Raw genomic sequence first — 23,948 nt, 5'->3', positions numbered from 1 at the left:
CAGCAAACCAATTCAAGTGGAAGATGGAGACACAGGAAAACCAAACTTTTCTTTCCTTCCATAAGCCATTCTGTTGTCTCAGGAAAGGTGCAGCTCTGTTGACTAATATGAAGCCCAACCTGCCCCCAGGCTATCCATTTTGTGACATGGACAGTGTCCACTGCTAATGCATGAATGCCACTGTCTTCAAAACTTTATAATATTTCAACTATCACAACTGCCATTTGGTGCTGATACCATCATTATCTTCATTTTCTAAATGAGGACATTGAGATTTAGGCCAATTAAACAACTTGTCAGAGATCACAGTGAGATATGGGGGCTGGGAGGGGACTGGATTTAAGGATGCAAAACCAGGCAGTCTAACCTGGAGTGTACATAACCAACTATCTCGAAGACCTCTGGAGAACTTTGATTAAAGCTGTCAAAACTTCTCCTGTCTCAGTCCATGATGGCTTGACAAAATCAGATTGGCATGGTACATGTCTCTGACCTAAAAACAGATCCATAAGTGAAGAACATTATTGGACCTTATACACCAGAGTCAGGGACTGGACTTTACAAAATGTTCTCTGTGTGTACACAAGAGGGACAGATGTGTGTTTAGATATTTCGGGATGGGGCAAACACCAGGCAAAACAGTGCAAGTGTCATTCTGCTGCACTATGTCTATCCACATTAAGTACTTCAACTTAATGAATGGACGTCGCCTTGCCATTGTGAAAGATACACCAAACACTGAAGCTACACTCAAGCCTAGAACAGGTCTCAGCTGTTAAAAATAGTCTCCAGATTTTCAGAAAGTTCTCCAAAGTCTATCAGGATAAACAATAAGAAATAATCAAGCCCACAAATGAGTCTGCTATTGATTTTGGCAGTATCAGAAAATGTACAGCCACAAATGGGATTGATAGGATGAGTATCTTAGAAATATTAGACAGATTTAAAAAGAAGGAACCAGTAATGCTGATTATGCTACATATTAAACATTTGAACATTGCTTAGACATTGATTTACAAAAACCCAGACAACGGTTATGAATGGATGCACTCAAATAAATACTATTTCCTTTTTTAAAAAGTCACATATTCGCAGAGTCAGCTGGTTACTATGGAATCACATGTGATGTCATAAATTTGACATTCTAAATGCAAACCTAAACTGAGCAACAGAAACAACAGGAAATGGAGCTGGGGAGAAGAAAACCTAAGTAACAACAAAAGAATATCAGTAATTAGAGAAATGAGTCAAACATCTCTGAAACAGAAAAAGAAGGTCAGTGAATTGAATGTCCTAGAATCTTGCCAAAGAACTGAGGAAACGTAGATATCAGCCCATCATTTGCTCTGGGGCAATGCTTTGCAGCAATCAAATTTCAGAGGATGACCACACATAGAGACAAAAGGAGAGGTAAAGAACATGGAGAGTGGAGGAAAAGGAGATGAAAGCATGTGGTATAAGTCCATCCAATAATCAGCATTCATTGAGCAAACGCTCATATGCTAGTTGTAAGAGGTGAAACACAGTTGCTATCTTTGAAGAATGCACAGCCTAGTAGGAAAGAGAATACATAAACAAAGTACAATTTGGTGCTCAGTAAAAGTATGTACAAAAGACACAGGCAACACAGAGGAATGTTTAACACTGGGAACTTCTCCCAGGTCATGCTGAGCTTGGCTTTGAGGAACACTGAAGGGAAAAGTAGGTTTTAAGAAAATAAGGGTGGTATACAGGCAAATATAAGTCATTTGGCATAAATAGAACAGAGATAAAAATGTAGAGTGGAAGGTATACAAGTTAGAGGTAGACAGGATACAGTATGAGTCCCTTGTCTCTCTAATCAAGCGAACGAAGAGTGCACCTGAAAATAAAGCATCAGTAGATTTATATTTTACAAATATCATAAATAAATTGAGTAGATAGACCTAGAAGTTGAGAGGATGTGAGGCCATAAAATCTGGTTAAAAGTTGTATTTTTAAGATTACATATCCATAATGATCTAAAAGCCTAGAACAAGGCAATGGTAAAAGGAATGGAGAAGAGGGACTGGGTTAAAATATCTTTTGGAGTTAGAAGTGACAGGATTTAATGGTGGTGGTGGTGGTGGTGGTGGTGGTATGTGTGTGTGTTTGGGGGCATGGTGACAAAAAGATTTTAGGATTAGTTCTAGGACTGCACAGCTATGCCATTCTCTTCAGACACAGACTCTATCACCCAGTTTGAGATTTTTCGTGGGTGCAAGACACAGAGCATAAGGAGTCTAACAGACTGCCCTTGAACACCTCAATTATGCTGGAAGCTGAGATCCTTAAACAGATAAATCATATTAACCTTGACTGCATTATAGTTACTGAATTGGCAGGAAGCAATAGAAATACTGGTCCAGTAAAATAGTATTTCCTGCAATTGAAAAGGAAAAAAAAATTGAATAGATGTCCATGAAATAAGTTATCTTCTTGTGTTTCCCTGCATGGACTTCCCTATTAGTTTATTGATAAGAAACCTCTTTTCATTCTTGATGCTATGGATAGTTAGATGATATGGATAGAATACATGCCTGTTGATTGATTTCTACAGGATTAAGGTCTTTGATTTTAAAAATCTATTATTGATGAGGCTCAAATCTACAGAAAATTGGTTTATGAAAAAAAAAAAAAGAAGAAGAAGTTTCAATTCTATCTGGCAAAGGAAAAAGTTCCATAAAGCAGCAACCTTCTGAATAATGGGGGACAAAATGTTCTGTGTGAGCAACTCCACATTTAATTCCAAGTGCTACTGACCTCTGGGAAATTCTCCCAAAACATTTCCCCTGTTATCACTTCTCAATGATAAACACCTCATGTGTCAAAATCTATTGGGCTTTCTTGGTGGCTCAGTCGATAAAGAATCCATCTGAAATGCAGGAGAATGCCTGTAAAGCAGGAGACCCAGGTTCAATCTCTGGGTCAAGAAGATCTCCTGGAGAAGGAAATGGCAACCCACTCCAGTATTCTTGCCTGGGAAATCCCATGGACAGAGGAGCCTGGTGGGCTACAGTCCATGGGGACACAAGAGTCAGACACGACTTAGCAACTAAACTACCACCACCTCAAATCTATACATCAACAAATTTCTATATTAAAAATTTGTTTGTATAGTTCTCTCATATGTATTATTTTTACTCACGCTTGTTAGAACAGGGGAAAAAATAATATCTAAAATTTATTTTTTTGATAATGGCAAAGAGACAAATTCTAATTCTTATTTATCCTTTCATTCCCCATACCCAAGGTTTCTAATGTCCCTGAGGTAAAAAATTAATAAACATTGTTTGTTTCCATATTAAGAATGAGACTGGATCGAGGTACTCAAAAGACAGCCTAGAAGGAGACAAATCTAGAAAGGATTCTGAGAAATCAGTTCGTCTGACCACTCAGGTGAGCTGACCTCTTTAGAGTTGGTGAGAGGATTAAAGAGTAGACAGCATAACAAAAAATATTAGGGGGCAGTGGAGCTTGGGGAGAAAAGACCAAGCTATCAAGATGTGTATTAAGGGATACCTAATGCCCTTGCGGAGAGGTCAAGAAAAACCGAGGAGAATCTAGCTGGTCCCTGCCTCCCAATCCAGTCCACATCCCAGTGCTCATGCAGAACAAGTGGTATCGAAACCTCTGCTCAGCCCAGGGGAGGAGACTGGTCTATGTTCAAATCAGGGAGGGAAGGGGAGTCTGGCCATCACATTGACCATTTTCTGCACAATCTTTCAGATGAGGCGTGCAGTCATACCGAATCACTCGCTGAGATGTTGCTCCATGCGGGGTCACCCGTCGTGTAGACGCTGCCTTTGTGCAGCTGAGGGAAAAGTACTTCTTAGCCCCTGCCGCACAATACGTATTTATATTCACATGTGCCTGTTGTGGGAGCAGGGCCGGCAGATGACGATGATCAGGGTGAGCAGAGATCAAACTATTGATTTTGGAGGGGAGCCACAGGCAATCTGGGTGAGGGGAAGGATATGGGAGTAGAAGTGTCCACTTGCCTCTCCATGGTCTCCTCCATCCTGTTCCTCCCAAAGGGAGTGCTAGAGGGCGCTATTCCTTCTCCTGCAGCTGCCTGGAGACCTGCTGCAGCCTTGACCAGATGCCAGCTGCTTTCATCTTTGCAGTCTGGTCAAAAATGCTGGAGATGTCTTTTCAGCATTTGCTAACAGGCTTATCCTTAAGGAAAGAAGTGGGGAAAAGGGAGGAAGAATGCTCAACGCTACTAAGCTTCGCATAAGAGGAATCACAGGTGAAAAAACATGAGATATCAGACTTGGTTCTTGGTTTTGGATGCCCTTCCAGGTAGATTCCCACTTCATGGATCCTCACAGAAGTGAGGATTCAATCAGAGCTAGAAAAATACACAAGGGCCAAGGCTGAATTACAGGTTATAAAGGGCAGGGACCTTCTCACTGAGCACTGCCATATTTAGCTTGACATGGCTATTTTCATCAGCACGTGTGGAAGGACAGGGGGTGGGGGATGGGGTATTACACTCCTGGGTCTCTTCTCTCCAAAAGGGATCACAAGAATTAACTTTGCCGAAGTCAGACTCTCGAGGGTACGTAGTGCAAAATCAGTGGTCTCGAACATCACGGAGTCCATCCACCAGACCTCCATCAGCAGAGGAGTCCAGAAATAAGAACACCAGTCTTAAGGTAGAGATGGGCATGGAAGGGAAGAGCACATTGCAGAATAATAGTAATAATAACAACAATGTGCAGTGATACTTTCTATGTGCCAGGCCTTGTTCTGTGTATTTTATATCTTTCAGCAGATTAGTGTCACAAACTACCACCCCCACTAATCCCCAGTGTAAGAAAACTGAAACACAGAGTCACCTAACATTTCTCCTTAGTAATGCCCACAGAACTAGATCAAAACCTAGAGTCTCTAGGTCTCTAAACGGCTCACTGAACGATTAAATTCCATGGTTTCTCCTTCCTTACTTCACACATTTAAAAACTATTCATTGAGTACTCAAGACTCAGAAGAGAGGGTGAAAAGGTCAACAAAGGAGATAAATTGTTGAAGAATACTAGGTTGTGTGACACTGTGAGCCCTTAACTAGGCCTAGCCACACAAAAGAAAAAGTCTGTCATTAGATTAAGTTTTTGAATGCAGAGGATGAACCGGTCCCAGGCACTGGGAGAAACAATCTGTCTGTCTCTGTGAGGACTGGCTTAATAACTTAACCAAGAACATGCCTTTTGAAATGTCTGAAACCGTAACAAAAGCTGGAATGATATATGGATGCTTAATAATCTCTCGTACACCTTAGTGAAAGAGTCCTTTCTCTAGAAAGAGTGCTTCCAGTTTAGGAAGATGAATCTCTCCAGTTGAACTTCCCTGGCACGAGAAACTCTGAAGGGGAGACTCTTGGTTCTCCAGCCTGCCGACCTTCCCAGCATTCGCTGCTTTAACCACAGGGGGCAAAGGTGGAGACACATGCCCCGAGATGCTTTGTAATGCCTTCAGTGGTGGGGACTTCCGGTCCAGCCACTCACTGAGTTTATTGGAGGTGGCAGGTGGAGACAGCGGCAAGCCAGGTCCCTCACTCAAGCCCCCTGTCCTACCCGGAGGTCTCTGGCTAAGCAGGTGTATGTGGACAAAGTGACAGAACTTTGCAAACTGTGTGCCAACTATGTGGGAGCAAGGAAAAGGACCTCTACCCTGTCTATCACAAAAGGAAATGAACAAAGAAAGTGAGAGGCGCTGACAGGGCAGCTGGGGAAAATGAGAGCTGTCTGTGTTCACATAACAGAAATGTCTAATATTTGGAGCCCCTTAAGCACTATTTAGGGCTTCCCTGGTGGCTCAGAGGTTAAAGCGTCTGCCTGGAATGCGGGAGACCCGGTTCGATCCCTGAGTTGGGAAGATCCCCTGGAGAAGGAAATGGCAACCCACTCCAGTACTCTTGCCTGGAGAATCCCATGGAGGGAGGAGCCTGGTAGGCTACAGTCCATGAGGTCGCAAAGAGTCAGACAGGACTGAGCCACTTCACTTTCACTTTCACTTAAGCCCTATTTAAGGGCTTCCCTCATAGCTCAGTTGGTAAAGAATCTGCCTGCAATGCAGGAGACTGGGGTTCGATTTCTGGGTCGGGAAGATCCCCTGGAGAAGGAAATGGCAGCCCACTCCAGTATTCTTGCCTGGAGAATCCCTAGAGGAGCCTGGCAGGCTACAGCTCATAGGGTCGCAAGAGTCATACATGACTTAGCAACTAAAATTACTACTACTAGTACTACTAAGCCCTATTTAAAAGGAGCCGAGATGAGCCGGCATCCATGTAAGAGCTAGGAATGGAACAGAGAGAAGGGACAGCTCCTTGACGCCAGCTGGGCAGAGAGGAGTATAGGGGCCCTAAGCAAGCCTGGAACCCAGAGGCCTACTTTCTTGTTCCAGCCCCCCAATAGCTCCACGACCTCCCGGACTTCATCCACCTCCCCTAGCCAGCGAGAGTCGCCGAAGCCGCTGTCAGCGCAGCCCTCGCCACCCACGCAAAACATGCCACTCGACTCACGGTCTTCCATGTCCCCGGAGACCCAGCTGCAGACCACGTCCCGGCGCACAACCAAGTCTGAGAATCCTGACACCTGGTCTCACAGCACGGGGCGGGAGATCCGAGAGAGCCGGGATAAGAGAGAGTCCCGGGACACGCGAGACATGTCCCGCTCCCGGGACTCGCACGATTCCAGGGACACGCACCAGCGGGAATACTCGCGCACGCCTCCGTCCGAATGGAAATCCTATACTCAGCGCAGGATGCTCTACCCCTCTCAGATGGACCACGACTGTGTGTCCGACCTGGCCAGGAAACGAGAGGAAGAGGAGGACGAGGACGAGGCCTACTGGGCGTCGGTGAGAACACTGTACGAGAAGACACCAAACTGCTCGCGCCCCAGGCCGGTGAGCAGGGCCCGCCTCCCCTGTGTACCCGGGCTTCACCCCCACGCAGCCCAGCCCGGAGGCCTGGCTCCTCCCCACGGTGTAGGGAAGCTCACTCAGGCCACTGCCTCTCCTCCCTAAACCTCCCCCTCTGCACTGTACACTCCAGGATCCCATTCTTGGCTGTCTCCAGCATCCCAGTTCTCCAAGCCAGGACCACCTATTTGCTTCCCACCCTACCCTGGCATGAGCTCTATTGCTAACCCCTGTGTATCTGCATGACTGTCCTCCTGTTGGTGCTCCTCTCTGCAGCCCAAACCCAAGCATGCCATCACCGTGGCTGTGTCATCCGGGGCACTCTTCAACATGATGGACAGCAGGAAAATCTATGATGAAGAGGGTCTGGAGAAATACATGGAGTATCAGCTTACCAATGAGAATGTCGTCTTGACCCCAGGGCCGGCCTTCCGCTTTGTCAAGGTACTCCGCAAAGCTGTCTCTGGCCCTCCAGGACTCTAAAGGGCAGGGAAGGGCTCATGCAAGCCCCTAGGATCTCATTCAGTTTTCCTTATCATTCCTAGTTCACCCTTGTCATTCTTGCCCTTTGTGAGTTGACCCTAGGTCACTTTGTATTTTCAAAGAAACTTCAACACTGTTGAGGGAGAACCTGCAGCCCAAGATGTGGAACTCTGAGTCCATATCCTGAGACTTGTAACAGAAACGATCATTCCCTCCATAGAAGGAGCAATAACCAGAAGCGATAATGAGTTCCCAATTCCAAGTAGTAGAACTGAAACACCCCACTCAAATAAGATGAAATCCACATTAGCTTCTCCTGCCCCAAACACAGCACATTAAAAAAGTCAAGATGCTCTTGGCACTTAAGGGCATGATTTTAATAGAGAAAGTAATCTTGGAACTTACACTGAAATGTATAGCACTTCTAGCTCTGATCCCCTATACAGCTTATACAAATATGATGCAATAACATCATAACCAGGCAGAAACAAATGACACCTCCACTAGTTGTAGAAAGTAGTTATGGGGCATAGTGGAAGCATTGGAGGAAACCACAAAGCTATTCTAAAGACTCATGTTTAAAAAATAGACAAAATGCTCACTTTGGCCGCACTTGTGCTAAAATTGGAACAATACAGAGACCATTAGCATGGCCTCTGTGCAAGGATAACATGAGAATTCTTGAAACAGCCTATATGTTTCACAATAAAAAATAATCATCAGATGATCAAAAAAGGCAGGTTTTATGAATCAAAAACAAAAATAGACAAACCCTGAAAGGGTTAGCCTGATCCTATGTCTACCTCACAGAAATAATTCTAGTAAACCAAAACATCACCCATCTTTCAATAAACATTCGCTGAGGTCCTTTGTATGAGAGGCTGAAAATACTGAAATGAATGGGATAACCCTGCCTTAAAGGAGCCACAATCTCTCAGGGAAGAGTCTTGGGAGCTTGAACTGCACACCTAAGGGATCCGTTCCCTCCGGGCCCCCGATGCCCACCTTGCCTGGCCCTCCTCACACACATTCGTGTTTGTAACCTGCAGGCGCTGCAGTATGTCAACTGCAGACTCCGCGAGCTGTATCCTGACGAACAGGACTTATTTGATATTGTACTGATGACTAATAACCATGCCCAAGTGGGAGTGCGACTTATAAACAGCGTCAATCACTACGGTAAGTAAAATAAATACCGTGTGGAGGAACAGCTTGCTGCTCCGGGAGAGAGAAGCCATGTTATTTTGCTCGCCATGGCCTAACTAATGCAGCCCCTTTGATACTGACACCCCCTTCTGCGTGAGAATGTTTATTTGCCTATGTCAGGACAAGAGAGCCATGTTCATTTTTAACTTCAGCCCAGAGTCGGGCCCAAAGCTCTGGACTTAACTTGTCAAGTGTGAATTTCAAAGTCTTAATCCCAGGCCCTGCAATATATTTCTCTGTTTTATGTTTTTCACTTCTGAACTTGACTTCAAGGAGCCGTCAACCAGGGCTTTCTCTGTGTGATCAGGCTTCTTGCTCACCACAGATGCATGTTAAAGGTTTTAAGGTTGTTACCTTTCCTTTCCACTCTTAACATCTGACTCTCCCCGGCTGCTTGCCCCATACATCAAATTCATACCCATGCCAGCAAAACTGTCTTTATTCCTTTACAGGGAAAATTTGTTTGACACTAGTCTCTTCATGACATCTCCATCAGTGTGTTAGAGAGTTTCAAGGGAGGTCCCCATTTTTCCTCTTATGAATTTACCTGACTTTTGTGGAGACCTTTAGCATATTTGCTAAGTGATATATCCAGTCTTATGGGTACGTCCAAGTAAAAATAAGATTTAAATTTGGTAAAATGGTTATCCTTCAATTAAAAGTAAATAAATTTAATTTAAAAATGTTTTTATCGCTAAATATAAAATTACTTTCTAGACAGTCTGTACCAATTCATACTTTCATCCACAGTGTATGTAAGTGCCAATTTTATAGACTTCTCACCACCATCTAAAGTTTTTTAAAAAACTGTTGTTGATTCAGAAGGCATTTAATGGTCTATTAATTTTTAGTCTGATAATGACCTCATTTAAAATTTCAAGTCAAGAGAAACAATTTCAGACCTTTTGTTCTTCAGTTGTAGGGAAATAGTTTAAATCCTACCACTACTTGCTATTTTATTGTATTGTAAAGGTGCACTGTTCTAGCCTAGACAAGAGTCAATGTTATCTAGTGGGCTTAAACAAGTATTTATGTCTCAGCCTCCTTTTCTATAATGAGGATGATAATGCCTGCCATAACAGCCGTTGTGAGAGTAAACTGGCATGGCCTATCTGGATATACTTCATAAATAATCATGCACCAGACATATCTACTATTATATAAAATAGCTGAGACATTTTTCAATACTGGTACTATGAAGGTAATTCTACAATTTCTTTAGGCACTCGGTTATTCTGAAGGCAGCTTTCATTTGCATTTCCAGTAAGCATGCTGTCTTTAGTCTCTGCCATAACAAAGTCTTTCTTGCCTGATAATAGGATTACTAATTGACCGCTTCTGTCTGACTGGAGGAAAAAGCCCCATTGGCTATTTGAAGGCATATCTTACCAACTTGTATGTTTCTGCGGATTCTGAAAAAGTACTGGAAGCAATACAAGAAGGTATTCCTTGGTTTTTTTCTTTCTCATTAATAAAGCAGTCTCACTAGTGTTTCATTGGGCTTCAATGATTATGTTGTTTATGTCATTGTCATTGGATTTTCTGCTAAGATGTCTCCACAAGTGGCAGCCCTTAAGTTTGTCTTTTAGAGCTTTGACCTTCCTTGAGGTGGACATCTTCAGTGATTGTCCTACACCCATTTTGCACTCTCCCATCCCTTATAGAAACAGAGGCAGTTCAAAAACATCTTGTTTGAGATGTGTGGTTGTGAAGAGGAGTTGAGCTGTCAGGTCATAGCCAGAGAGGAAATTCAAGGTCTGGGAGGACTGTTTTTTGTTTTTGTTTCTCTTTTTTTCAATAGTAGATACTAAAACTCATGGTCCTAAGAAGACTATTTATTAATTCCAATGGTCTGCCAGGGATCGCCTCTGCAACAATGTATGATGGCACCAAGGACACGGCTTACTGTGACACACAGCTCCGTGTGGTCTTTGATGGGGACGCCGTCCTCTTTTCTGAGGAGCCTGAACATGGTACCAAGGATCACGGGCTGGACAAATGCTTCCAACATGAAGCCCTAGCAGACAATAAGCCTCTTGGCCAGGTAGGTTCAGTGAAAGCTACTTAATTTTGATCCACTTATTTTCCAACATATAGAAATAATTACTTCTTCACTGTGATGACTTTTAAATTTTTTTAGGCACTTCTCACTTCCTATCCTTTGTAGCTTTCTCTCTTTCTTTCATGAACTCCTCATTTTAAAGCATCTGCTGCCAACTTTTTTTTTAATTTTAGTGTTCTTTTATCTATCCTTTTGGAAATGTTTCTATCCTCTCCTCATGATAAAGAGTTCATCTCCTCCAAATTATAAATAAATAGAGGTAATACAGCTTACCAATTGGCCAATTCTACATAATAAGTTCTCAAAATAGTAAGATCATTTCCAGGCAGTCAGTAAACTTGTTGAACCTCTCATCCATGACCTCAAACTCCATGAAGGCATCACATGATTGAGAAAAATCTGCAAAACTGAGAGTTTGAATCAAGTCAAATAATGAGCCTCAAACAAGTGCAAACTATGAACAATAAATCAAACTGAAATTAAAATTTTAGATTTGAGGAAATCAATCCTTGAACTGAAGTGTTAAAATTGTGGTATGAAATAAACAAAACCTACAACTTCTGAACCAAAGGAGATCTGGATATCAAAATTTTCTTCAAACTGAACCGGAAACAATAGATTATGCAGGTTTAATCTGTGAATCTTACCAAGACCTGCTTTTAATTGGCTTTTTTTTTTTTTCTCAGCTCTTCTTGAACTTAAAATGTACTTAAATATTATTAATTTTATTACATTTATAAAACTATGAAGAGACTAGTTGAAAGCTGAATGTTTTACTAACTTACCGCACAGTACAGCAAGTGATATTTAAATTCTGTGTGTTCGTGTGTGTGTTTAACTTCATAGTCCCTTCCTAAACACCTTGTTTAGAAGTCTTGAGCCCATGTCAAGAAGTTGTTCAGTGTTAGCAAAGTTTACTAATAAGAGAAATACCCTTTGTTACAGTTGACATGCCTGCTTTGCTGAAATTTAGAGTCAATTGTATATTAGCCTTTAAATATTATTAAAATGTACAAGGTCTCTAAAAACTAGCATTTAAAAATTCTGAAAATAATTATTTCAAGATAATCTTAAAACACCATTTTTCCTCATCTCAGGGAAATGAGATTCTGTACTTATCTGTACAGAAACATTTAGACTCTGTACTTATCAGTTCCTTTTTTCCATATTTTAAATCATTTTTCCCATTAAACAATTGTGAAGCTCAACACTAATTACTGCAGAAACACCCAATGAATTTTATTATTATTAAGCATACTTGTTTCCATAATGTGGTCCTTCTGACAGTGGAAAAATATGCTACTTTTCACATAGAAAGGGTAGTTCTTCTATAAAGACCAGACTTTGCCAGATGTTTCCAGTGATGGGAAAGTTATGAGGTATGATTCCTAACTATGACTTTTGGCCATGAGGCTTGTGGTTTGGTCATAACAATGTCCAATTGTCTCAAATGGAGGAGATCTGAGGGCCACCAGCAAATGGGACAGCTGGACAGGATTAATTTATCCACTCTCGTTGTCTCCCAATTTGATCTGTCTCATTTCACCATTCTAGAATAGTGATCTCCATGTAGGTGTGTGTGTATGCGTGTGTGTGTGTGAGTGTGTGTGTGTCTGTGTGTGTTTTAATCAGAATTGTTGAGGTGTACTTCATATATAGTATAGTTTATCATTTTTAGTGCATGGTTCTGAGAGTTTTGACACACATACGTGTACAGACATGAAACCATGATCAAACTCAAAATACTAACAAAATTCACTTGTGTTTCTTTGTAGTCACTGTACTCCCTCTCTCTAGGATCTGTTATCCACTAATCTGATTTCTGTCCCTAAGGTTTTGCCTCTTTAGGTGTCATATAAATGGAACCCCAAAGGATGCAGTCTTTTGAATTTGACTTACTTTACTTCAAATGATGCATTTGAGATTCATTCGTGTCATTCACGTATCAGTAGTGCATTCCTTTTTATGCTGAGTTGTAGCCTGTTCTAATGAGAAGACAATGGCACCCCACTCCAGCACTCTTGCCTGGAAAATCCCATGGACAGAGAAGCCTGGTGGGCTGCAGTCCATGGGGTCGCTAAGAGTCGGACACGACTGTGCGACTTCGCTTTCACTTTTCACTTTCCTGCACTGGAGAAGGAAATGGCAACCCACTCCAGTGTTCTTGCCTGGAGAATCCCCCCAGTCTATGGGGTTACACAGAGTCTGATACAACCGAAGTGACTTAGCAGCAGCTAAGTGTACTTGTGGATGTACCACAAGTTTTTAGCAGTTTACCTACTGGAGAATATTTAGGTCATTTCCAGTTTGGGACATTTATAAATAAAGCTACTTTAAGCATTTTCACACAGGATTCTGTGTAACATAAAATCTCATTTCTCATAGGTAAATACCTTGGAGTAAGATTTCTAGGTCACAGGATAAATATATGTTTAACTTTAAGGAATCTATTTTCCAAAGTGGTCATGCCACTTTGCATTTCCATGAGGGATCTTTTACTCTGCATCCTTGCCAGTATTTGGTGATGTCAGTTGCTTTTCATCTGTTTGTTTTAGGCTGTTCGGGGTTACATAATAGTACCTCATGGTGATTTTAGTTTGTATTATCCTAATGACAAATGATATTGAACATTTTATTAAGTGCCTATTTGCCATTATATGTATTCTTTGGCAATCTCTTGCTCATGTGAATTGGGCTGCTTTTCATTTTATTATCGAGATCTGAGAGTTCTTTATATATTCTGGGTACAAGTCCTTTATCATATATTTCTTTGCACATATTTTCTCTCAGTCTGTGCTTGTTTTTAATTCTTTAAATATTGTTTAGTGTCCTTCAATTAGCAGAAACTTATTTGTTGCTGTTGTTAAGTCGCTCAGTTGTGTCCAACTCTGAGACCCCATGGACTGTAGCCTGCCAGTCTCTCTGTTCATGAGATTACCCAAGCAAGAATACTGGAGTGGGTTACCATTTCCTTCTTCGGGGGGATCTTCCTGATTCAGGGATCAAACCTGGGTCTCCTGCACTGTAGGTGAATTCTTTACCATCTGAGCCACCAGAGAGGCCTCGGACTAAAATCTACCATCTTCTTATTTTTTTGATTTGTTTCATCTTTGGTTAACTTTAGTTTCTTTTCCTTTTATTATTTTTGCTTTTTAACTTATTGTACATGGGGACTTCCCAGGTGGCACCAGTGGTAAAGAATCTGCCTGCCAATGCAGGATATATAAGAGACACAGGTTCAATCCCTGGGTTGGGACAATCCCCTGGAGGAGGAAATGGCAACCCACGCCAGTATTCTTGCGTGGAGAATCCCATGGACAGAGTAGCCTGGAGGGCTGTGGTCCATGGGGTCACAAAGAGTCAGACACGACTGAAGTGACTTAGCACTTGTTGTATATATTGTGTTTTTAGGGTTCCTAAAATTTCATCACCATTAGTGATTTATTACTCATTTTAGATTTTATAGTGGTTACCACTAGATATATAATATACAACCTTAATTAATCACAGTCTACGTTCAAATAATATTATGCCACATCATGTATAATGGAAGAATCTTACATTAGTTTACTCTTAATTCCTCCCTCCCATGTTTTGTGATACTGTCATACATTTTAATTTCACCTATACTATAAACTCAAGTTTTGTTTTAAAAATTAAGACTTTCTGATTGTATCACATAGCAAAATCCAATTCTCTGTCCTGTGCTAGAGGTACAGCTAAAAGTAAGTGTTCAGAAAGGCTGAAGATAAAAGTGTGAAGTATGGTATATATAAAGTACAGTAAATATATACAAGATTGGATTCAAACCCTGAAGAAATTGAACAAGATAGAAAAGTACACTTTATATAAATATTAAAATGTACAATTCAACAAAAACAAATTTAAAAAGTAGTGCTTTTGGCTCAGTTCTAAGGTAAACTTTAGAGTAACCCCATTTTCCCATGGATAGTTTATGTCTGTTGCCCTGATTCAACTTTTATAGAAGCTTCTTTCACTCTTAAAATATGTATGTTCAAATGATAAATGATATGGCCATCCTATTTTGTATTCTAAGAATGCAAGGATGGTCCCACAGAAGAAAATATAATCACAGTAAATGAAGGAGTTTCAACATTGTATTACTGGTCATATTACAAGTTTCTTATAAACATCTGCTTTTGTAGCATTCACTTCCTTTTGCTCCCTGGATGACAGCTGTGACATATGTTCCTTTTGCAGGGTCCCTTGAAAGGCTTTATGGAAGATTTAGGCAGACTGCAAAAGAAGTTTTATGCCAAAGATGAACGGTTATGTTGTCCTATCCGGACCTACCTGGTCACAGCCAGAAGTGCAGCCAGTTCAGGTGCCCGCGTGCTGAAAACCCTTCGCCGCTGGGGTCTAGAGATAGATGAAGCTCTTTTCCTTGCTGGAGCCCCCAAAGGTCCCATTTTGGCGAAGATAAGGCCCCATCTCTTCTTTGATGATCACATGTTCCACGTCGAAGGGGCGCAGAAATTCGGCACCACCACAGCTCACATACCTTATGGAATTAGTCAGAAGTGAACAATTAGGTTCTCTTAGGGATGGGGAGGAGAAATAAAGCATCAAGTCTGGTGTTACGGAATCACCTGTGGATCCCTAGGGTAATTAGGTATTTGAGTAGACTAGACCTCACACCTTTGTTCATTTGGAAAGGTTTTCTCTTGAGTTTTTAAAAACATTTTGAACTCGCAAGTCACCTTCAAGCTACTTGAGTTCGAGCTGTCAATGCTGGTGATAACATGGCAACTACCTTTGTGTGTAAGTCATAGTGATGACTCTTTAGAGTAAGTTTAGAACTTGCAAAAGGGCTATGTCAGAAGCCTACTTAGTTTTACAAAGCATTGCTCATTTTTGGATGTTGGTAACTAGAATGAATCATTATCCATCATTGTGATAGAACAGTGGGTCTTCACAAGTGGAAAGAGGGGTTAAGTACACTCTTGAAAACTAGAGCTTTTTAGTCTGTTGTCCTTGCCTTTCTATCAGTGCAAAAATGAAAATACTGCTCTACCTGCCGGAGTATACCAATTTTGATATTGCTCATTCAGAAATAAAGAAGCTAGTTACGCATACAAGTTACTCTCATCTAAGATGAGTTCCATACAGAGCATCCTAGAAGAGTTCTTTGAAGTTTATTTGGTGGGTTCATTGCCTCTGGACTACATGGCTTCATATTTGAAGTCTCTGGCTTTGGTTCTGGCAGATAGGTCCAATGTTTGTATAAGGAAAGAAGTCTTGGCTACCACTTCAAAATGTGACAGTAAGTGTAGTTTCCTAGCTTCATTGTTGTCATTCTGTTGTGATTTTCATTTAGCCAAAAAAAAAAAAAAAAAAGCATTGATTGGTTAGTAATCATAATCTACTACAATGTTAGAAACAATGAGCTGGTTATTTTCAATGGTTACCTTATTTTTCATCAAAGCAAACTTCATGACATTATTACCTTCCTTTTTTTTTTAATCAGTGAAGAACCTAACACTCAAAAAGATTAAATAGTTTGACCAGGGATGTGCAGGTAATAAATGGTAGGACTAAGATTCAAATTCAGATCTCATTTCAAAAGCCATATGCTATTTCTCTTCCTCATATCCTCTCTTGCTCCTTCTACTCCATTTCTTCTCTACCCCACCCACATATTCCATTCCTAGTTCTAGTAAACCAGACCGCTGCTGACACACACTTTTTGATCTTCCTAACTGGATGTAAGCCAGTCTAAAATAATATCAGTCTTTATGCTTTCTGAGTCCCTACTGTTTTCTATGCATTCCCTAAGAATAAGGCCACAAGACAGACTCAGATATTATCCCATCCCATCCTATTTAACAATCCCTTAGAAGAAATCAAATATACAAGTTCAAATACCCAACACCGGAGGGTTAATAATCTTCAGTGCCAACTGAGGATCACACATGAGGTTGAAGCAGAGATCTGTATGGGCTGGAAGTTGTCAGGAAATGAAGGTGGGCTTTGAAGGATGGAAAGATGTGGGAAGAGAGAAAGGAAGAGAGAGAGGAAACATGTGCTTCTTCTCTCACCCTCCTCTTGCGATGGGAGTTGGAGAGGCAGCTTCAAGTTACAGGTAGGGTGGAATAAAGGCCACCGTTTCAAGACTTTTGTTCCCAGTGCTCGTCCCATCTCTGAGCTCCATTCTCAGCATTCATAAGAAACTACCTTCCGGCATCCTACCGTTTGCTCTTTGTATTAATATTATGCCTTTGGTTGCATGTTATATCCTTCCCAGTATAAGGAAGTGGAGGAGGGATTATCAAAATCATCTGTGGAGTTTAGTTCAAATTATAAGTTGCATGTCTCTTCTCTTGTCCTGAAGATTCTAGAATGGGGGCAGGCAGGGAGGTCTCTGTACCAGACAGTAGACACCCTGAGGGCAGAAATAGTACCCTATTTCCTTGTGACTCTCGCAGGGCACTGGGCCTGGCACACACTAGACGGGTGAGTAGCTAAATGTATTCCAGCTTAAGAGTAACTCGGCCTAAAGTTTGAAGTTTGCAGCTTAAAGATGTATCTCTGTGGCAATAGCCACCCCCACCTCCCTCATTTCTGAAGCATTTGACAATGCAAAAAACACTTTCACTTCCTTGTTACATTTACTATCCTCTGCAAACAGGAAAGAAGACACTTGTGAATGAGCCTGTTTGTAAGTCTATATGTACAGTAAGTCCAAGCTTTCCACAGTGTATCTCTGTCAGTGTACCATAAGACCATCTGAGGATGACTTTTTATACAGTGGTCAATGCTACCGTCTTCCGTTCCCAGATCGTGGTCCCCAGATCAGCCGCATCAGAAGCACCTGGGAACCTGTTAGAAAGGCAGTCTCAGGTTCCATCTTAGCTTATAATAATTCGAAAAGCTAGTGCCTGGACCCTGAAATTTCTGTTTTTACATGTCCTGCGGGTGATTCCGATGCAACGCCGAAGTCTGAGAACCGCAGATCTGTTTCTAACTGATTCACGCTGCTTAAGTTCTTAGAATCAGCTATGGGGGCGGGGGAGGGTGGGGGGAACGTTTCCTCAGACTTCAGTTCCACAGGGACCATCCTCCAGAGAATGAAGGTAAACTGAACTGAGGGGTAACAAGTCCCAGGTGTCCTAAACGGAAAAGACAGTAAACTAGCCCCGAATTGTGGGATTTGTAAAGCAGCCTATAAAGAGATTCGTAACTTCAAAGTAGTCATGAGGCATTCCCACAGGCAAGGCCACTACCACTCTGGGATTTCCGTGGGCTGTGACCGCAGGAGCCTGAAAATCTAAGGACCTGCGGTCACCCTCCTCTTGCGATGGGAGCCCATTCCACCGAGGCACCACAAACGCCGGACTCTCTCAACCAATCAGGTGCCCTCGGAAAGGAGACTACAAATCCCAGCATGCCCCACGTCGCCGTCAGGAGACGACAGGCCGCGTGCCCCAGTGTCCTTTGCGTACAGGTGGCCGGCTTTGGACCAGGCACACCGCGACCCCGGAAGTCCCGCGCAAGGGCCGGTGGGCCCTCTGCCCCGGCGGCTATGGCAGTGGCTACCGCGGCAGCGATACTGGCCGCACTAGGTGGGGTCCTGTGGCTAGCCGCCCGGCGGTTTGTGGGGTCCAACGTCCAGCGACTGCACCAAGGCGGGGACTCCGGCCTCATGCGCGGGAAGACCGTGCTGATCACGGGAGCGAACAGTGGCCTGGGTCGCGCCACCGCGGCCGAGCTGCTGCGCCTGGGGGCTCGAGTGATCATGGGCTGCCGGGACCGCGAGCGCGCCGAGGAGGCGGCGGGTCAGCTCCGCCGCGAGGTCTGCCCGGCTGGAGGCCCCGACTCGGGGCCCAACTCCGGCGGGGCTGGCGAGCTCGTCGTCAAGGAGCTGGACCTCGCCTCGCTGAGCTCCGTGCGCTCCTTCTGTCAAGAGATGCTCCAGGTGTGGGGCTCGGGGCACCTGCTGGAGATCCGCGACCGGCTATAGTGGGGGGGTGGTCTCGGCGGGCGGGGCGGGGCCTGCAGGGCCGTGGGCAGAACGAGGAAAGAACCGCCCTCAGTCAGGGTGTGTGACCTTGGGAATGACCGAGGCCAGGAGTAGAAAAGGTCGAGTGATGGAGGCGGCTGGGGAATTGAAGGCTGGAAAAATTGGTAGGGCAGTCTTCTGTCTTCCAAAAATGTTGAGGGAAAACAAGTGGACCCAAGAGGAAAATAAGCAAATTTCTGAACATTTCCTCTTGCCATGTGAGGACAGCTCAGGAGGAGACCCGCCAGTTCTCTGAATTGTTTTTTTCCTGTGCCCCAAGTGACTCTTCTGCACCAAGCCATCTCTCAAAGAACCTGAGAGCAGATAGGGGAAGTTGCTCGCCAGGGACCTTGGAGCAAGTCTTTTTTTTTTTTTCTTTTTTTCTTTTAATTTTTACCACGCTGGAGTAGGAAGTTGCTCTCTGCCACCAGTGAATTCTTGAGTAGTATCCTTAGTCGGGACTTTGGCCTAATTTCCAAATAGACTGGAACTTGGAACGCCAGTGGTCATGTGCTCCAAATAGGGACAGAAATAAAAATATCATACCTAGTATTTATTGAAAATTCCTGTGTGCCAGGAGCTGTTCCAAGCATTTCAGATATATATATATATATACTTCTAACTTTTAATGAAATTAAAGGGACTTTGGCTGCTATTGTCATCCAGTCCTCACTGTAACCCTGTCAAGTATGCATTACTATCCCCATTTTGCATCGTAAGGGTACTAAGGCACAGGTAGACTAAGCAATTGGCCCAGGATCTCTCTAAAGCCCTTGCTTTTAACCCCTGTACTTCTGCTGTGTGCCAGTGAGGTAGAGGATTTCTTTGTTTAGATAGTAAATATTACACCGAGATGGATGTCCTCTACTGAATTTGTGGTAGAAGGGTTTCCTGCAGAGGTGACTTGCCAGAGGTCTTCAGAAGAGTGATGTCTAAAATTAGCTGGCATAAAAAAAGAACCCATATGAAAAGAAGTCTCCTGGGTCTAGAACAGAAGCTCCATACTTTCTAATTTTTTCATGATGCCCTTGGGTCAAAACAAATACCTAGTTTATTCATTAAGTAGCTAGGTCCGAACAACCTATTTATTTCTGTAACAGTAGCTGTTTGGAAAAAAAAAATACACATAGCTGAAAGAAAAGATTTTTATTTCCTTTTTTTATAACCATAAGTATACTATTGGGAAATATGCATCTGTTGTTCACTGTACAAGCTTGTCAGAATCAGATTGGACTTTGCCACCCTCATTTCTGTTCTCTGGTGATTTTTAACATCGTACTTGTATTTATTACAACTGCTAAACACTCACCTTTGCAAAGAGAGGACATCATCAAAAGGAATATAGAATATATTATATTGAATATATTCAATATAAAATGTTGAAACTGTGCGCTGCTTGGAGACTGTAATTTTTGAGATGTTGAGCAACATATTGTTTGCCTTGAAATTTTAAAACACTCCAGATCCTCCTAGAGTTCCTTGTGATTCTTAGGGTTCTTTGATGCACAGTTGGGGAGCTGTTACAGATCTAAAGAGGTTTGTTTCGTTTTGTTTTTAGGACTAGTATTTCATTATCAGGTAAAACAGGTTTAGAAAATAAGAAGTAATAGTTTATAAGAGATGTTGGAAGGATCAAAAGTGGACCTTCCTATTCATTAAAGATGTAGATGGGGCAGCAGTGTATACTTATTCCTTGACACTATGTTTTCTTATTACTTTGAAAAGTAAAGGCACTTGACAGAACCAATTAAAAGTTAAGGAGATAAACAGATAACAGCATTGTCCTTCCTGCTAAGTATGTATTTAGTTCCTTCCTAGCTCTGAAGTTGAGTAGTTCAGTGACTGTAATCAGAATTCAAAAAAAGGAAGTGTAAATTTCCCACAAGTTGGTATTCTTGGTATTTATCTCATTTATCTTCTAGAACTTAAAAAACAGTAAATGATAAAGTCTTAAAATACACAAGCCCAGCAAAGAATGATGGCTCAGAAATGATTAATACAGGAAACTCTTCCAAAGGATTACTGAAAAGAACACTCCTTTCTTTCCCCCACGGGTGAACTTTTGCCTTCTTTTTGAAGTCGACTATTGGAAAAGCAAAAGGTGCTGAGACAGACAGAATGAGAAATAGTTAATCCTCTGACAGGTAGGCTCTGATAACAGTTGTGAAATTTAACACATTTTTCTTTTCACTTATGTTTGGCAAAAGGACCAGTAATATTTGAAATTTGACCTCAGATTTATATAATTGTGGGTCATCACTGTGTCTTTACACCTGGAACATGTTGTACGTTTCTTTTTTTTCTTTTTTCCTTTGCCTATCAAAAGAGACAGAGGAACCAGGAAAGGATGAGGGAAAGCCACCTTACATTAAGTAAGGAATGAAAAGACTTTCCTTTTAGGACAGTCTAAATTTTAGGACTTTAATATAGAGGATGCAGAAGGATATGATCAAACTGCAGAACTCTTAACTGTATAGATCACCTAAGTTGGGGGACCTTTGACCTTGAAAGGTTTTCATATAGGAAAAAAAGAACTGTGAATTCTAAAATCGTAATAGAGGTCAAAGGTGCTTGTTGGGCCTACCTCCTGTTAGTCTCCTTTGCTGTTATTGTGAGACTTGGTATATCTGATTCATGGTGGTGTTTCTGATATTTGTATACTTGTGTAACTAATTTTTCTCTTAATGTTTCTTTGATTTATTCATGATGTTCTCTCCAGTCTTAATTTGTATCCCTGATGCTCCCTATTGCTTGGCCCAGTTGTAAGGAAACGACTTGAAGTTGCTCCATCTGCATGGTGCCTTTTACCTTTAGAAAACTACAGAGTAAAGCAATCCTGACTTACCCCAGGTGTTGATACGAGGAGCCCTGGGAGTGAACAGTACTGACCTGTCTTCTGCTGTAGTTCCACTCTCGAGCTCACACTGGTTGTCTCGCTTTGGTTTAAAAATCTCAATTAGAAAAGCAGTCTTGCTTACCAGTTAAGAATAGGCTCATCGGTGTCAATCTCATCTTCAGATTTTTATTTGCCACTGAGGAACCCTGTGATACTGGACAGATCACCTAACTTTAGTGCTTCAGTTTGCTTATAGAGTTGTTAAGAGTAGATGGCGATAACATGAAAAGCACAGGTCAGGCGTCTCGTAAGCATTCAAGTTGTCATCATCTTCTTTTTTTCTCTGAGTCGTTGAAAACTCATAGAGGCATTTTTTAGAATTTTAGTAGTTTGTGGGAATTTTTTTTTTTTTAATTTCATTTTAGGCACATTTAAGGCCTGTGTTCCTAATTCTCCCATTCTCTTTTTACCATTTGAAGGAAGAGCCTAGACTGGATGTTTTGATCAATAATGCCGGGGTCTTCCAGTGCCCTTATATGAAGACTGAAGATGGATTTGAGATGCAGTTTGGCGTGAACCATCTGGGACACTTCCTACTCACCAACCTTCTCCTTGGACTCCTCAAAAGTTCAGCTCCCAGCCGAATTGTGGTTGTTTCCTCTAAATTTTACAAATACGGAGACATCAACTTTGAAGACTTGAACAGTGAACAGAGCTATAATAAAAGCTTCTGTTACAGTCGCAGCAAACTGGCTAACATTCTTTTTACCAGAGAACTAGCCCGCCGCTTGGAAGGCACCAGCGTGACGGCGAATGTGTTACACCCTGGCATAGTGCGGACTAACCTCGGGAGGCACGTCCACATCCCGCTGTTGGTCAGGCCGCTCTTCAATTTAGTGTCATGGGCTTTCTTCAAAACTCCAGAAGAGGGGGCCCAGACTTCTATTTATTTAGCCTCTTCACCTGAGGTAGAAGGTGTTTCAGGGAGGTTCTTTGGGAACTGTAAAGAGGAAGAACTGTTGCCCAAAGCTATGGATGAATCTGTTGCAAGAAAACTTTGGGATATCAGTGAAGTAATGGTTGGCATATTAAAATAGGGACAAGGAATGGACGAGAGCTATTTGTAAAACTGGATGTCAGCTCTGTCTTTAATCAGGAGTGGTGTGTCTTAGATCCTTGCTACTTGAAAATACAATTTTGGTTTACAATAGTACTGCTAAGAGGTTCATAGAGGTATTTTTAAGCTACTAAGAAGTTATTATTTAGAGAGCATAAAATTTCCCAAAAGCTGTTTAAAATATATATAGTAAGCGTATCAATAATTATGAGTGATATGTTTATGCATGGATTACAAATATTAAAGAATTTAATGACTTGAAATAGATACCTTGAGAGGTTTTTCACATACCTGTGAGTTTTATGGTTTATTTAGTGTTAAATATTTTAATGATGATACTGGCTTTTGTGGGGAAATAATATGCCTGGTGTGAATGCACAATTCTTACTTGGAATAAATTTATTGATACAGATGCTTAATTGTGTGTTTCTTTAGAAGCTTCACTGAAGATAGTCCTTTATCATATCATTAGCCTCTACCAATGGTATGCCTAGTGTATGTTCTCCCCACAGCATTTTGTGCATTGCTTTAAGAAGTACTCTTTATAAAATGTTAAAATTTGAAGTATTTCTAAAATGTGAAGTATTATTCAAATATAGAAGCTGCATGGGTAAACCAGATTATAGCAGTACTTTGAGAGTGGAGTTCTCAAAGGCTTTTCCTGAAAGAAATTTGTGGAATTCAGTAGTTTATAAACAATTTCCAGTTAAACTTTTTAATATACTTTTGAGACTCTCCCTGAACTGGCCACAGGCTTGCCTTGTACTCTTCACTCAGGGCTGTCCAGTAGAATTTTCTGCAGTGACGGCAATAATTCTGTCTACACTGTCCAGTATGACAGACTCTAGACACATGAGCTTACTGAGTACTTGAAATTTAACTAGCAATTTAGTATACTAATTATTTGTTCACAACTCCAATTAGGCAGTTGGGATAGGAATTATCCAAGGAAAATATATTCTTACTAGATTTATTTCCTCAAGAACCAAGTATTGTACTTGATACACAGTGCATATTGAATAATGAATATTATTCAATATGAGTATTAAAAATTAAGTAGGAATATTATAGGCATCAAAAATAATTTTAACTATTTGTTTAACCATCTCATAATATTGGAAAAGTGAATTATGACAGTGAAGAATAGATTGAACTACACCGAATTTAATGACCATTTTGACCAGGAGCAGTCCTGTCTGTAATATCTGGTTACCAGTATCAATTCTTTTTAAGAAAGGCAGTATCTTGGCAAATGGTATAGAAGGTCTGTTTCCTCTTA

The 23,948-nt window shown here is 41.6% G+C and overlaps 2 protein-coding genes and 1 non-coding gene across 3 annotated transcripts; all 3 read left to right on the top strand.

The window, feature by feature from the left end:
* The first annotated feature begins 1,242 nt into the window (after nt 1–1,242).
* On the top strand, nt 1,243–15,241 carry NT5C1B (5'-nucleotidase, cytosolic IB). The gene is made up of 9 exons (XM_065928615.1): nt 1,243–1,275; nt 3,328–3,417; nt 4,542–4,679; nt 6,427–6,930; nt 7,222–7,389; nt 8,478–8,607; nt 9,954–10,076; nt 10,494–10,678; nt 14,918–15,241. Exons 1-9 carry the CDS (start codon nt 1,243–1,245, stop codon nt 15,239–15,241), a joined length of 1,695 nt encoding a protein of 564 aa, XP_065784687.1.
* On the top strand, nt 8,023–8,129 carry LOC136165722 (U6 spliceosomal RNA). The gene has a single exon (XR_010662719.1). It is a non-coding gene; the product is annotated as a U6 spliceosomal RNA (small nuclear RNA).
* Nucleotides 15,242–18,152: 2,911 nt separating the features above from the next.
* Nucleotides 18,153–23,082, top strand: RDH14 (retinol dehydrogenase 14). Its single transcript, XM_065928616.1, has 2 exons — nt 18,153–18,632; nt 22,032–23,082. The coding sequence occupies exons 1-2, from the start codon at nt 18,240–18,242 to the stop codon at nt 22,647–22,649; spliced, it is 1,011 nt and encodes a 336-aa protein (XP_065784688.1). The 5' UTR covers nt 18,153–18,239; the 3' UTR covers nt 22,650–23,082.
* Nucleotides 23,083–23,948: the final 866 nt, after the last annotated feature.

The sequence above is a fragment of the Muntiacus reevesi genome, chromosome 3 (genome assembly GCF_963930625.1).
Source record: "Muntiacus reevesi chromosome 3, mMunRee1.1, whole genome shotgun sequence".
In the NCBI taxonomy this organism is placed as follows: domain Eukaryota; kingdom Metazoa; phylum Chordata; class Mammalia; order Artiodactyla; family Cervidae; genus Muntiacus; species Muntiacus reevesi.
Note: the sequence above shows the minus strand (reverse complement) of the source record. Positions and strands in the feature narration are given on the sequence as shown.